Source organism: Puma concolor, chromosome B2 (assembly GCF_028749965.1).
Source record: "Puma concolor isolate L17-30 chromosome B2, mPumCon1.1.hap2, whole genome shotgun sequence".
Lineage (NCBI taxonomy): Eukaryota > Metazoa > Chordata > Mammalia > Carnivora > Felidae > Puma > Puma concolor.
Genome location: NC_141671.1, coordinates 134,822,498 through 134,839,510, shown reverse-complemented (window position 1 = coordinate 134,839,510; position 17,013 = coordinate 134,822,498). Strand labels below are relative to the sequence as shown.

At 37.1% G+C, this 17,013-nt stretch overlaps 1 protein-coding gene across 4 annotated transcripts in view; it reads right to left on the bottom strand.

Moving 5' to 3' along the window:
* Window positions 1-17,013, bottom strand: part of STXBP5 (syntaxin binding protein 5) — a 168,418-nt gene that overhangs the window by 83,435 nt on the left and 67,970 nt on the right. For all 4 annotated transcript variants that reach the window (XM_086708080.1, XM_086708081.1, XM_086708082.1 and 1 more), the window contains exon 9: window positions 13,338-13,416. In XM_086708080.1, coding sequence (XP_086564206.1) covers window positions 13,338-13,416 — 79 coding nt within the window. The remainder of the gene's footprint in view (window positions 1-13,337; window positions 13,417-17,013) is intronic.

The following is a 17,013-nucleotide window of genomic DNA, read 5'->3' as shown; positions in this document are numbered from 1 at the left end:
ATAAAAGCTTAAAGTTTAGATTTTGCTGATTATGTGCTAATTATTATAATAGGTTCATCTGCATACATGGTTAGAGTGGAAAACAAACTGTGAAGCACACTCAAAAAGTAATAATGAGTTCTTAGTTCTACTAAGTTTTTTGAGCTATCAAATCAAAATGGAATAATCAAGAACAAGGGTTTGAAAAACTTAAATGTTGAAGGGCTGGGAAATAAAAAAAATATAAAATTTAAAACATAGGGAGTTGAATTAAAAGTACCCTTCTAATCTTTTAATGTTAGTTTCAAACAACGCTTCTTGAACTATCTATGGTCAAGAACTAATTAAAAAAGTTTTCGAGTCATTGAAAATCTGTGCTTTTGTAAGAAAAACAATTAAATGTGTGCACAGATGTTGTAGTAATGTCAAATGATATTCAAATTTCCATACTCTTACTTTTGATTTCTGTACGTATTTTGTCTCAGAGAGTTAGCACACTGGAACCATTCATGCATCATACTCTGAGTAGCACTAGTCTAGAAGACAAAAAGTTGAGCCATCTAAGGATACCATTTAACCTACCCTATCATCATCAGGGGGAAATGTGAAGATGTCATTGAAGATCTCACTTCAAGGCCCCATACATACCCCCTGACACTCTAAAGTTAAATCAGAAACCACAGAACTCTTTAGTGGGGCATGTCTGAGTAGAGAGGAAGATCTCCAAAACAACTCTTTAATAAGAGAACTACTGCTTAGTTATAACAAGTTTTCACCAGGGACCTTTTAGAGTAAACAGGAAGATAATATGGTAGCCTAACAATAACTCATTATGATACTGAAGAGTATACAGAGATGCATAATGGGTCATAACCCAAGTTTTGGAAGAAGACATCTATGTTCAAATCCTAACTCTATTACTTTGTATCTATAAGGACTGAACAACTTACTTCAATTTTGATTATCTGAGCCTCAGTTTTGTCTTCTCTAATAGACACCTCACAGAGTTATTGTAAAGATTAAGTAACACAATATACACGTTGCTTATTACAGTGCCTGGTACAAAATACATTCTCAGAAAGTGACTATTACTTTAGCATCATGATGGTGATATTCCAGTGCCTTTCTAATTCAGATATTACCTTTGCCAATTTTAAGACAACTCTCTGAGAATCAGAGTAGCCATCTCCAGACCATATTTCACTAGTGACTAACCCTAATGCTCTCCTTTGCTAACACGGAGAGATAGAAGTTTGGGGAAAAATAAAGGAGCATAATATATTTAGACAAGTTCCTGTTCACTTAATGATCAAGGTAACAATGATACAGCTTTAGTAGAGTAGGTTTGCATATCACAGTATTTGAGTAAAGTGTTAAGATTTTAATATAATTTGGTTATTTTTATTGATATAATTTTTATGTAAAGTTGTTATAGTAATCAGACTTAATACATATCCTTTTAGTTATCAAAAATGTGGAATCTCAAAACATTTCCATAAATTGCCTTACAGTATACAACAGTGATACTCAGAGGGTGGTCTGTGAACCCCTAGGGGTTTTCAGGATCCTTTACTGTGAAGATAAAGCCATTTTCATCATGATATTAAGACATTATTTGCCTTACACTGTGCTGATATTTGCACCGATGGCACAAGGTAATAGTAGGTGGATTAAACTCCTGGCATCTCAGCATGAATCGAAGCAGTGGCGCCAAACCGGACCTATTCATTTTAGTCCTCATTTTCATACATGGAAAGAATTTTTCTCCTGCCACTTCATGTCTTTGTTGAAGCAATAAAATGACTAACTTTAAATCTTGACCCTTAATATGTCTTTTTTAAAAAAATTTTTAAAATGTATTTATTTTTGAGAGAGAGAGAGAGAGAGAGAGAGAGCGCGCGCGAGCACAAGTGGGGGAGGGGCAGAAAGACAGGGAGACACAGAAGCCGAAGCAGGCTCCAGACTCCCAGCTGTCAGCACAGAGCCTGATGCGGGGCTCAAAGCCACAAACTGTGAGAGCGTGACCTGAGTCAAAGTCAGACGCTCAACCAACTGAGTCACGCAGGTGCCCCAATATGTCTTTTTAATGTTGTGTTAAGAAAATAAAAAGCATACACAAAGCACTTCTGTATACTGAAATGGACATTTATTTCCAGAAAACCACTTGTACAATTGTTTGAATTGTGAGCTAAACTATTTGCTATTACTTTTGCTGAAAGGATGACTAACAAGTTATAATTTAGGCTGAGGTAACTGAGTCATTTTCTCAAAAATGAATGAATCTGTTACTTTAAGAAAAACAACTGACAATATTTGTTTACAATGATAAAATCTGACCTTTCAAGTGAAAATCAAGAGTTTGGGAACTTCTATCCGCCATCCCGGATTTCACAGTTTCCCAATGCTTGAAAACTTTCCTGATGACATCAGTGGTGGTATCAGTGATTTGAAAATATATAATGAAATGTGTCAGCATTACAAGATACAAATGACTCACTCAATCAATGTTTTCCAATTTACCAGTGTCATGATGTTATAAAAGCATGCAAGAGGAAAAGAGGCACTGAAAGTGCTGACACCCCAAAGGATTTTCAAGAAAACAGAATAGGAACGCTTTTCTGAAAAGGGATTCAGCTCTCACACTGCTGAATCTACCACTTGGTAAGTTTTGGTATAGTATCAAGGAATATTTATCATTATTTTAAAAGTCAAACTACAAGGGTGCCTGGGTGGCTCAGTCAGTTAAGTCTCAGTCCGACTCTTGCTTCTGGCTCAGGTCATGATCTCACGGTTCATGAGTTTGAGCCCCACGCATCGAGCTCCATGCTAAGAGCGCAGAGCCTGCTTGGATTCCTGGTTTCCTTCTTTCTCTACCTCTCTCCCCTGCCTGCATATTCTCTCTCTCAAAATAAATTATAAACATTTTTTAAAAATCTATTTTAAAAAAGTCAAACTACATATTTGTGCAAAACTGAATTTTCTTCATATGCCTCATTAAGAGGACATATCACAAAAGATGTAGAAGCAGATATGAGACTCCAGCTGTAGTCTTTTATACTCAACTTGAAAGAAATTTCCAAAATAAACAATTCCGCTAGGATGTATTTTTAGAAAGAAAGTTATTTAAGACCTATCCTAGCCATACAAATTTCAGAAAAATTATGCTTTGGGATTTCAGCGTATTATAGTTTCATAATGCAAGCTAGTTAGGATATAGAGGATTAACTGTAAGGTCCCACAGCAACTCATACTAGCCCCTTACTTTTTTTTTTCCTAGTACCAATACAAATGAAAGAATTTATGTAACAGGCATTATTTTCAAACAAGAAATCTAAAACCTTCAATGCAATCTTTGTCATGTGATTTTTGTGATTAAATAAACTATATATGAAGTTCATAGTGTTACAAGTATGATTCCTAAGCTTATCTATGAAAGAACACTGCAAAGTTTTCAAAATCATTTACTGCAGACAAGGTCTTAAATGGATTTGATCTCTGTCCTCTAGAAAAACATAATCAAAGCATATAAGCTGTCATCGGTGTATAAGCAGTCAAGTAAAAGTACCAGAACAATCAGTGAACCATCACTAAGATAAGACATTTAATCTATGTACACATCAGAAATGGAAACATTTTAGAGATGGAAAAAAAAAACCAACATACATTAGGATGAATAACGATGGAAAATCTATCCTTAGATTAATTCGAACAAGCCGTAAAGCTTTAAGGATTAACAGAGAATCAATTTAGATGATGAAGAAGGGACAGCTCTAAAAGAAAAAACTCTAGAACGCTCAGAATGAACTTCAGCAGTAAAAAAAGTAGGATCAATAAACTAGAGGCAGTATAAGAAATATCTGAATAGCCTCAACAAGTAACAATTTTGAAAACAATTAGGTGTGAAATGAAACTGTGCCTTTTTTTTTTTTTTTTTTTTTTTACAAATAAACACATCACAAACTACAAGGTTAAAAAAAAAAAGTACAAGATTTTAAATTCTACTTTAGGATTTCAGAAATGGAAGAACTGTTACCAAATGAATATCAACCACTAATATACTAACTTTTGTTAAATTTATCAGATAGTTTCTAGATAAAGGGGCATGGATAAGCATATAAATAATTTTGGTCCCTGCCAAAACATAAAAGCTCAGCTGGATGACTGCTTGCAAAAAATTAAGTTATAAAGTTTTTATGAAACATCACTTTGTATGCAGATGAAAACAAATTTAACTTCAGGTCCCTATTATCACAGCAGGTTGCCTTTTCTGTCATAACAGCACTCATTTAGGAGTTCACATTTGTGGTTATAGTATTTAAGATGATTCAAAAGCATAAATGCTTACTTTTAAGGTAGGAAACTAATAACATAAAAGCATCTCACATTAATGAGACTGGTGACACTGTTGTATTTTATACTCAGTTCTTTAAAAGGATACACAGATACTTCCAAGAAGCCATGTGGGAATTTATCAAGATTCATAAAAATCTTTTATCTTCAAAATTTCACCACTGGAAATTTGTCGTAAAGAAATAGTACAACAGTAAAAACTCTGTTGAGTTATCTACAACATCAAAAAAGAGAATCTGTTCACTACTATATTTTTACTTCTAATATGAAGAACCTGATTATAATATCAAAAACTAAATGTTCAGCAAAAGGGACAATAGTCTGAGTGAAGTGCATAGCCTTTATGATGAATTATTTTAAAAAGCTGATAAAAACCAGTAAGACTTTAGACATGTTAAGAAAAAAAAATATCAGACTGAATATGCTCTAAGAATACAATTAAGGAATGTATCTGAAAAAAGACTGAAGGAAAATGAAAAGAAAAAAATTGTTTTAGAATAGTGGAATTATAGGTTAATATGCTTTTGTGAAGATTTTATTTAATGTTATAATTAAAATAGGTACTTCCAAAAACACTTCAGAGAAGAAGATAGTAATAGTGGTTAAAAATGAAACTAATACAGGTGCCTGGATGGCTCAGTCGGAAATGCATGTTGACTCCTGATCTCGGGGTTGTGAGTTTGAGCACCATGTTGGGTGTAGAGATTACTTAAAAATAAAATCTTAAAAAAAATGAAATTAATATAACAATTGTGACCAATTATACTTTTTTAAAAAAACTGCACTTTTCCTATGAAATACCATAAAAATATTTTATCGATTTTTCATGTCATTTCTGTTATCTGTCACTACACTTTGTATTAAAGTACTATAAAACGTAGCTTATGCTGAAGAATTTTCTGCTCATAGGCCACTCAAGAGTAACTACACAAATTAAGTTAGAATATTACTATGATTCATCCACTCAGCAAGCATTTACCAAGTGCTTAACCGCACTGCTCCCTGCAGGAGGGGCCGAAGAGTCTCCCATCATTTGATCCTTCCAGCCTCACTCGTCTTTGCCCGGCATACCCCTCTCTACTACTTTGCTTTTGATCCTGGCTTTCTACTTTGCCAATTTCAGTGGTCTATTTCAGGACTCCAAACTTATTTTAATCCTAAGACTTTTGGCTCTGTGGCCAAAAATTTTTTTCATCTCAGTTTTTTCAAGGTAGTTTAGCCAAGCAATTGTTGCTGGCAGATCTGCAGGTATAGCTATAATCTTGGGGACTGTGGTTAATGTGAACAGAGAGTAGGTTTAATTAAAAAGGAAATACAATGTGGTTAAGAGTACAGACTTCATTAAATCTGGGGTCTTCTGCTTATGATTTGTATGACTTTGGGCAAGTTACTCAACCTCTCTGTAACAGTCTCCTCATCTGTCATACCTGCCTCATAAAGTGGTTGCTAAAATTAAAGAAAATATGTGTAAAGCACTTAGAACAATGTCTGGCCACAGTAAGCACAGCATGTGATTATGGATACTTTATATATAGTTAAAAACAATCTACAGTTGAGAAGGAAAAAACATACCAGAGTGAGCCTGTGTTCTGGGGATAACAATCTTTTTGCACGAGGGAGTTTGTTTTGGGGCTTCAGAGAGCTGGGATTCTCTCATTGGATACAGTTCTAGCAGCTGTGGGGGAAACTCAGTGGTAGCAAGTTGTGGGTGTTACTGAAATAGACTTTTAGATATTTTCAGGACCAGAATATCACAAATGTACCCTGAGTTTTTATTACAATCTGTGTTTTTTTCATATTCCCACACAGGCAATCATCCTACAACTTTTAGTGCACATATAAAAAAAAATTCTTTTTTAAGAGAGAGAAAGCACACAAGCACAAGTGGGGAGAGGAAGAGAGAGACAATTCCAAGCAGGCTCCACGCTCAGCATGGAGTTCGACATGGGGGATCTCACAACCCTCTGATCATGACCTAAGCCAAAAGCAAGAGTTAAATGCTCAACTGACTGGGCCACCCAGGTGCCCCCCACCACGTTTTTTTTTTTTTTTTAATTACAGAAATCATCAGGGCTACTGGGTAGCTCAATTGGTTAAACACCCGGCTCTTGATCTAGGCTCAGGTCATGAGCTAATGGTTCCTGAGATCAAGCCTTGGGTCAGGCTCTGTGCTGATAGCCAGACAGCATGGAACCTGCTTAGGATTCTCTCTCTCTCCCTCTCTCTCTGCCCCTTCCCAGATAGCGCTCTCTTTCTCTTTCAAAATAAATAAATTTAAAAAATAAAAAAATTAAAAATGTTTATTTTTGACAGAGAGCATGAGGGAGGGAAGGCAGGGTAGAGAGCAAGGGAGACAGAGGATCTGAAGTGGGCTCTGCGCTGAGAGCAGAGCCCCATGGGGGCTCCAACTAACAAACCACGAGACCATGACCTGAGCTGAAGTCGGATGCTTAACTGACTGACCCACCCAGGTGCCCCCCAAAATAAAAATAAATTAAAGAAATCATCTACTAAGCTACTTGAAAACGAATTCAGGCACCACTGGGTGGGGGGCAACGTTTGCTTATAGACAAACTTAAATACGTTATATGTATGTACATGTGTGCATATCAAGGGAGTTAGCAAACTATAACCTCTTGTCTGTTTTTGTATGGCCTACAAACTAAAAATGATTTTTACATTCTTAAATAGTTGGAAACAAATACACAAAAGAATATATCATGACACATGAAAATTAAAGGAAATGTAAATTTCAGTGTCTGTACATAAAGTTTTATGGAACACAGCTGCATTCATTCATTTATGAGTTGTCTATGGCTGCTTTTGGGCTACAACAGCAGAGTTGGATAGCTGCCAGTTGAGACCTATCCAGCTTGCAAAGCCTAAAATATTCTCTCTGGCCCTATACACAAAGGGTTTGCCATAGTACGTGTTAGAGGAAAGGGAGTAAATTAATCTCTTAGATGTGGTTCTCCAAATGTGACTAAACTGCCATTTTTAACTATGATAACATTCACTTCTAGGATACTGAACAGAGATGCTTCTCCCCCAAACTGGTGATTCTTTGAGTGGTAGCAAATTCCTTAAAAGACACTAACTCCTGCGGTGCCTGGGTGGCTCAGCCGGTTAAACATCTGACTTTGGCTCAGGTCACGGTCTCACGGTTTGTGAGTTCAAGCCCCGCATCGGGCTCTGTGCTGACAGCTTGGAGCCTAGAGCCTGCTTCTGATTCTGTGTCTCCCTCTCTCTCTGTCCCTCCACAGCTTGCACTCTGTCTCTCAAAAAATAAATAAACCTGTTTGAAAACTTGAACCTATCCAGAGTTCATTGTTGTTGAAAATTTGGCCCTGCCTGTAACTTGTTATGCAGTCTATCAGCAAAACAAAGAATGCAGAAGTAAAGGAGAAAAGGAACTACAATTTACCAAACATGTACCATGGGCCAAACACATACTATTTCTTTCAGGTCTCTACAGCACTTTTATTAAGTGGGAACTACTGTCCCTATTTTGCCAAGGTAAGGACAGAGGTTCAGTGATGTTAAGCAACTTGCCAAAGATTATACCGTCACTTGAGTGGCAGAACTGGGCTTGGAACCTAAGTCTAAAAGTCCGAAGCCTCGGTTATTTCCCCTAAATCAGGGGCTCTCAAACATGATGATCTTGGGTCATAGTACGAAGTGCATTTTACTTCACGATACAGTATACAGATACGTAAGTACATACAGTTGAACAAGTTTCATGTGAACCAATACTTAACCTGAAACCTGCAGTGCACTCTATATCTTATTCTAGTCCATAAGTTAAAAATTGATGTCACAACCAACAAAAGTATTGTCGTAACCCACTAGTAGATCACCCTTATCTAATATTTAAAAACAAAAAAAATCAGGGGTGAGGGGGGATGGGCAAAATGGGTGAAGGGGAATGGGAGATACAGGTTTCCAGTTACAGAATGAAGAGGTTGCAGGGATGCAAGTTACTGCATATGGAACAGTCAATGGTACTGTAATAGTGTTGTACGGTGACAGACGGTAGCTGCCCTTGTGGCCAGCACAGCATAATGCACAGAGTTGTTGAATCACTACACTGTACAACCAAAACTAATGTAATATTGTGTGTCAAACAAACAAACAAACAAACAAATAATGTAATGTCATAATGTTTCTCAGAGTGGAATTCTCAATCCAGGGAAGAATATCAGTGAGGCTCCTTACTTATTATAGTTTTGCCAACCTTACAACTTGTACATCTGCTCTGAGAAAGCAAAATCAGAGATGCCCGTCAGGGCTTATCGAATGCTGTTCTGAGACAAGAGGTATGCGAGACAACCGGTTGAAAGGGTATGTTCCAAGTGCTTCATGTATTTAATCTTCGTAACAACTCTATAAGGCAGATACTATTATTGTTCCTGCCTTACAGATGAAGATACAAGCACAGGGAGCTTAGCTATGTGCCCAAGATGGCAGGGCTCTGAGGAAGCAGTGGACCCAGGCGGGCCGGCTCCAGAGCTCACACCCTTAATCGCTTTGCTCGAGCACCATCTGCTGTAGCACTACACACCTGGGTCACGCCAGTGTTTCAAAAAACCAACTTCAACAGAATTGACTTCACATTTCACTTTGGATTAAGAACTGGCCATGTAAAGAATAGTTCCATATTTTTAATAAAAGTGCTATTAAAATATTCTATTAATTATACTGTCACCATTCACTATGTTAGGGAAAAAATCTGCTCCCTCCTGGTGCAACAGATGCTTTTATTTTACTAGGAAACAAAAGTCAGATACAACATCGTGATTCCATTTTTTGTCAGAGTGTACCTTTGCTTCAGAAACAAATTATATGTTATTACTGATCTATAACAGTTAATTCTTCACGGATACACTTTTCGAAACACCGGCCTATGTTCTTCTTCCTCATATTCAGTAACACTATGCTAGGGCAATTAGAACTGAGACAGGTATGTCCCATGCTTTCACTGAGCTGAATATTTAAGAGGGAACACATGCATTAAACTAATAATTTCATCATTAATGACAAGTAAAAATTCTAGAAGGGAAAAATATAGCATGCTTTGAGAATATATTACTGCGGTCCTAATCTAGGCAACATGGCCAAGACATCCACAAAGCAGTGATATTATTGTTGAGTTATAGCGGATGAAAGAGAATCTTTCTCCTCAAATGATTTCTAGGCAAAAAGAAGAAAATGCAGATCTTGAGGAGGGAAGGATGACTCTTCTAATAAAATCTGGTAATTTGCCAATATTACTTGTTGCCAACCTGACAAACAACTTCAGGTAGTACCTGCTCAAGACACTTGCTAGGAACAGGAAAAGGGGAGAGCTGACTGGCTTTTACTTAAAGGAGGGTGATTCTGGTGTAGGTGGAATAGGGGTGCAGTTCTCAATGCTGGTTGCACACTGGAATTCTAAGGAACTATCTCAAGTTTCCAAAGAGGCCATGCACTAAAAAAATAAATAAATAAATAAAGAAAGAAAGAAAGAAAGAAAGAAAGAAAGAAAGAAAGAAAGAAAGAAAAAGGGGGCGCCTGGGTGGCGCAGTCGGTTAAGCGTCCGACTTCAGCCAGGTCACGATCTCGCGGTCCGTGAGTTCGAGCCCCACGTCGGGCTCTGGGCTGATGGCTCAGAGCCTGGAGCCTGTTTCTGATTCTGTGTCTCCCTCTCTCTCTGCCCCTCCCCCGTTCATGCTCTGTCTCTCTCTGTCCCAAAAATAAATAAACGTTGAAAAAAAAAAAAATTTCAAAGAGGCCATGCACTGTGAAAAAAAGAACCTGTTTAATTTACCCAATGTCCTATGCCAGGTGAAAAAAGAAATTGTAAAGCTGGTGAAGATCATTATCAGAGGGTGATCCTATTGATCAATTTACAGGTATCTACAAATGCATACAAAGGAATGAGACTTTTTTTTTTCATTTCTGATCTTAAGAAAAAGTATGGCTGCCATCCTGAAGAAACTGGAAACATAAACATTATCATTATAAAAGAATTGAAAACAGGTGGGGCACCTGGGTGACTCAGTTGGTTAAACGTCTGAGTCTTGATTTTGGCTCAGGTAATGATCTCACAGTTTGTGAGTTCGAGCCCCGCATCGGGCTCCTTGCTGACGATGTGAAACCTGCTTGGGATTCTCTCCCTACCACTCTCTCTGCCCTTCCCCTGTTTGTGTTCTCTCTCTCTCTCTCTCCCTCCCTCTTCTCTCTCTCAAAATAGATAAGCTTAAAAAAAATTGAAAACAGTAAAGCACAAATAGAAAAAAAAAAAAAAATCCTCCCTGGACATTCGCCTTTGTTTCCAATCAGTAGACAACAGGCATGGTTAATTTAAATGTGTATACAATTCATTTGATGTTGTATTGTAAACTATAAACACAGTTTTTTTTCTGGCTCACCCCACACACTTTGTTTTTGTTTTTGCTGTCATTGCCTTTCCTTACATTCCTTTGCCATAGGACAAATTATGCAAACAATTTGGTAGTAGGCAGTAGGACAGTTGGTAGTAGGAAGTTTTCTAGTAACAATAAGAGCAACTATTCATAGGAAGTTTGTTATGTACCAGGCACTCTGTGAAATGCTTTCAATACATGACTGTCTCTCACTTAATTCATCACAACCACCTTTTGACCTATTATCGTATTCATGTAATAAATGAGAAAACTGAAGTTCCAAGAAGTCAAAAAACTCTATGCCAAAGGTCACACAGTGAGGGATGCCACAGTCAATTAAACAGATGCCATTCCTTTTGGAGTTCATTCAACCTCTTGTTGGAACCAGTGTATCTTCCAAATCCCACAGGAAGGCTGATGAGTATCAAGGACAAGTAACAGCAACCTTATGATTCTTCAGCCACCGTCTTTCTCAAATGAGAATAGGGCTAAAATGAATACGATTAGAAGACGAGTAAATCGAGGTAAGCGGACCACAGTTATAACAACCAGTGGTTATAAGCTGGTATTTAAAAACTGGGGCACCGGGGTGGCGTAGGCAGTTAAGCATCCAACTCTTGATCTCGGCTCAGGTCATCATCTCGGCTCAGGTCATGATGTCACGGTTTGTGAGATCAAGCCCCACACTGGACTCTGTGCTGACGGTGCAGAGCCTGCTTGGGATTCTGTCTCTCTTTCTCTCTGCCCCTACCCCTGTGTGCTCTTTCTCTCTCTCAAAATACATAAACTTAAAAAAGAAAACATATGCCAGGGTTCTAAATTTCCATGCATCAGAATCTCCTCTCAGTCTAATTAAAATACAGATTGGTTGGCTCCACCCACAGATAGTTTCTGATCCAGAAGGTGTGGGGAAGAGTCTGAGAATTTGCATTTCTAACAAGGTCTCAGCTAATACTGCTTTTCCAAGGACCACAATTTGAGAACCAATGCTCTGTATACACTACATAAATTCACTCCCTTACATGCTAGTATCCAAAACCTATAAAGAGCTCACCAAACTCCACACCCGAAAAACAAATAACCCAGTGAACAAATGGGCAGAAAACATGAATAGACACTTCTCTAAAGAAGACATCCGGATGGCCAACAGGCACATGAAAAGATGTTCAGCGTCGCTCCTTATCAGGGAAATACAAATCAAAACCACACTCAGATATCACCTCACGCCGGTCAGAGTGGCCAAAATGAACAAATCAGGAGACTATAGATGCTGGAGAGGATGTGGAGAAACGGGAACCCTCTTGCACTGTTGGTGGGAATGCAAATTGGTGCAGCCGCTCTGGAAAGTAGTGTGGAGGTTCCTCAGAAAATTAAAAATAGACCTACCCTATGACCCAGGAATAGCACTGCTAGGAATTTACCCAAAGGATACAGGAGTGCTGATGCATAGGGGCACTTGTACCCCAATGTTTATAGCAGCACTCTCAACAATAGCCAAATTGTGGAAAGAGCCTAAATGTCCATCAACTGATGAATGGATAAAGGAATTGTGGTTTATATACACAATGGAGTACTACATTGCAATGAGAAAGAACGAAATATGGCCCTTTGTAGCAACGTGGATGGAACTGGAGAGTGTGATGCTAAGTGAAATAAGCCATACAGAGAAAGACAGATACCATATGTTTTCACTCTTATGTGGATCCTGAGAAACTTAAAAGAAACCCATGGGGGAGGGGAAGAAAAAAAAAAAAGAGGTTAGAGTGGGAGAGAGCCAAAGCATAAGAGACTGTTAAAAACTGAGAACAAACCGAGGGTTGATGGGGGGTGGGAGGGAGGGGAGGGTGGGTGATGAGTATTGAGGAGGGCACCTTTTGGGATGAGCACTGGGTGTTGTATGGAAACCAATTTGACAATAAATTTCATATATTGAAAAAAAAATTCACTCCCTTACATAGCTATGATAAATAAAACCACACACTCTTCCTGGGGAACTAGAACATAAATAAAAGGCTTCTTTCAGGGGTTAATGAGGTGGAATTTTCTAGCAAACATTTATAATTTTTCCCTTTATTATACATTTAAACATCTGGTACATATAAGAAATACAAAATACAACTGACAAACTTCCTTTAATATTTAAACCGTATGTGTTTTTGTATTTGCCAAATATTCTCATGATGAGATTTGTGAAAAACACACATAACTTTCATAATTAACATATATAGTATAAATAGGTTAAGTTTTAAATATTTTTTCACTGCTTGTTCCAGTTTTCAGTAGTGAACACTACTGTGAATAGTAGTGAATAGTAACAACCATTGTTGCTAAAGAGTAACTGAACTGAATGTATAATGTTTAACAAGAAAGATTATTCAAACTTTCCAAGATACATTACAAAACTACCGAAGACAAAGAGAATACAAAGAAATACTTTATCCTAAACTTACCAATTTTAGTTATTTTATTAAATAAGGCATGCATAAGATTTAAGACTGGGCTAGAACATTCTAAAGTAGGCTTTAAAACATAATGATAAAATAGCCTTTAGTGCTATTTTAGTAATTATATACAATGAATATTGGCAATGAAGTAAAATCTTACCCAGATCTAGTCGTTTTGAATTCCACCTTGAGGATAGGTTTGCATGGTTCTGGCTTCTTCCCATCCTTTAACTGTTTTCCTAAAATATATTTTCCTGCATTAAATTCTAAAATTCTAAATTACTCTAAATTCTTAAATTGATAGTTAATATATAAAATGAAAGTAAAGTATAATGAAATCAACCATGAAACATTTTTAAACAATTTTGAAAGAAGTTTTCAATATAAAATATTTAAAATGATCAAGTAATTTTTACTGTTTGAAATTCAGTGCCGCAAAGTAAATGAGTAACTTAGTACATTTATGTGACAAAATTCTTCAAAAGAGACATTGATAGACTTTCCAATGTTCTTAATTACAGATAAGCAAACGGAATTTCAATTTTGTAAATGAATTCAAGTTTTAAAATAGCTAGATTTAAAAAAATAAATTAAGCCATATTTTACCCAAGGGTGACAGGTTGCAAAATTAAACCCTATGCTAATAACTTCATTTATATTTATTCTAAAGTAGGATCCATCCACTGTAATGTCTGAAGAGACTGCTAAAATAAACCAAGCTCTATAAAATGTCAGAAACTCATACTGTGAAAGAATTTTATTATTTTAAAAAAAGTTTTATTTCTGCTATTTCTACATATTCATTGTAGAAACAACACAGAAAAATATAAAGCAAATAAAACATATTCCCCTTCTTAGAGATTAATCATTCTCAACATTATTGTAATATTCTTGGGAGATCCCAAACACATGCCTCTACCCCATACTTCTCTCCCACCTTCCCCCTGCCTCTTGGCACACCTGCTCATTCTAATAAACTTTGTTTAAATTTTATTCTTGTTTGCCTCACCGACAAGAATGTAAATGCCATGAAGGCAAAGGTTTTAAGTGTGTATGTGTTTCTGTTGATGTATTCCTGGTGACAAATATTATTTGGCATAAAGTGGGCACTCAGTTACTATTTAATGAGTGTGTAAATTGATGATTTTTCCTAAGGATTAATTCTTAGGAAAAGGGATATGTGGGTCAAACTGTCTTCCAAACAGGTTATACCAATTCATACATCCAACAGCAGTGTAAGAACATAGTTTGCCACACTCTTCGCAAACAATGTTTTCTTTTGTTTTGATTTTGTTAAGTGGAAAGGGTATCTCATTTTAATCTGTGTTGTTTTAATCTCTAACTGGGTATTCTTTGCCTTTCTGGTCATCTGTATATCTTCTTTGAAAAATACCTTATGTCCTTTACCTATGCTTATATCTTACCTTCTTTACATTTAAAAATGCTAATCAAAGGTCATTAACACTATATCCATCATATATTACAGGTATTTTTCCTAGACTCATTTACGACTGAATTCTTAGAAAATTTAAAAAACTGCACAAAAGTATACATTTAAATAATCAAGTCTATCAGTCTTAATCATGTGTCCAGTTAAGAAAACTAAAAATCTTAAAATGCCAATTCTTCCAAAATTAATTCACAAATTTAATGTAATTAGAATTCCAACAGCTTTTCTTGGATTTGCACAAAATGACCTTAAAGTTCACATGGTCGGCTCACTACCTATGAATAAGCTAAGGAAAACTAGGAAAGGAAGGTGACTTCCAGAATGACAAAGTAAGGACCTCTGTGAACTCGCTCTCCCACAAAAATTGAAATACTAGCAACTAAAGTTAACCACTTCAGAACTGTGAAGTCACAAAACAAGTGGAACATTGTCTACCCAACAGAATGATGGAACCTCGGGGTGGAAGGGGGGGGGGATGTTCTGATGAAAGGCTATTCCCATCCTCCTCACTCCCCAGCTCAGTGACTGGGCAAACAGGAAAAAGCAATAATACATGCCATCACAGAGGGTTGAAATTTCGCAATTCCATCAAAACCAGCTTTGTTAGACCACAATCATTGATATTTTGTCCCAACTCACAGCTCCCTGGAAACTATTCCCAAGATATCGTGGCAATTTCATTTGACACAGACATCAGCTTAGGGAGACAGAAGGTCTCATACCTGCAGGGCAGCACAGATATAATAACAATTTGCTGGTGGTATCACAGTTGCCTAAGGTAAGAGCCTGGGCAAGAATTTAAAGAAAATCCTGAAAAACTAGACATATGCTAGGACTAAAAGGTTGTATACAGGTGCAAGGTCATGTGCATGCTCAGAAAATTCCTAGGAAAGAAGGAAGTCACTCTTGGATTGATTTTGAAACCTTGAGCAAAGAGGAAGTTAAAAAAAAAAAAAAGGAAAATGCAGAAGTAAAATGGGCTATAATGTCTACTGTTAGCAGGAATGTTGTAAAAGTACTCATACATGGCTGAAGGAAATGTGTAATGGATATAGTCTCTTTGAAAGGCAGCCTGAGAACATTAATTAAAAGTAGAAATACTTATAGGGTGCCTGGGTGGCTCAGTTGGTTAAGCGGCTGACTTCAGCTCAGGTCATGACCTCGCGGTTAGGGAGTTTGAGCCCCACATCGGGCTCTGTGCTGACAGCTCAGAGCCTGGAGCCTGCTTCGGATTCTGTGTCTCCCTCTCTCTCTGCCCTCCCCGACTCATGCTCTGTCTCTCTCCCTCTCTCTCTTTCAAAAATAAACATTCAAATTTTTTTTTAAAAAATACTTAAAACTCTAACCCTTAGGAACAGCAATTCTACTCCTAAGCATTTATTCCATAAAAACAAAAGGACCAATACCCACCAAATATGTACAAGATGGTAATAACAACATAACTTGTAGCGTATTTTCAAGAACTGAAAATAAAGTGAACGTCCATTATTTTGGAATGGCTGAACACTGGGAAAAACTGGGACACAAACAATTGGCTATTACATGACTATTAAGATGAAGGAATTAGAACTTTGCCAGATGACACGAAGAGACTTTCCTCAAGTACGCTGGATTCGGAAAACATACAAAAAAGACTAATATAATTCTGTTTTTTGCAAAACAATGCCCAAACCCTCATATTTACATATATACATGCTAATATATATAATTTTAGAAGTATATTTATTTTGGAAGAACACCTGTAAGATTTTTGACAGTGTACCTAGTAGGACAGGAAAGGGGACTGGGCTGCTAACATGGGGAAAGGCTGAGGGAGAAGGGACTGGCAAGATATGATCACATTTATGGGATCCTTGGTTTCCCTTCCTTGATTTCATGCTTATTAGGAAGTTCTTCCCTGCCCCCACATCATTTAAATTTCTTTTTGCAGTATCTTATAATTGCTTTACAGTCTCACTCATTACATTTCATTATTTTCTGAAGTTTATTTTGGCACAGGGAAAGTATTTTTCCTCTAACAATTTCAGAGCTATTTTTATAGTTCTATTGAGCTGTAATTGCCAGACAGCAAAGTGCACAGATTTAAAGTGTACAATTTGAAGAGTTGTGATAGAGGTATGCACCTACCAGCACTATTTATTGAACCATCATAGCTTTCCCACGGATTCAAAATGTCACCCTTATTACATTAAATTTTTATAAATACACACCTGCCAACTGGTATCAGAGCATCTAATCCTGCCTCAAGATCCCAGGGAATCATCTCTTCCCCTCTTTGTATGAAATGACAATGTAATGAAACTTGAACCTCTGGCATCCTAATTTACAAAAACCAAGTGGCCGGTGACAAAGTAAGCAGAACACCAGACCGAGGGACTGGAAAGGA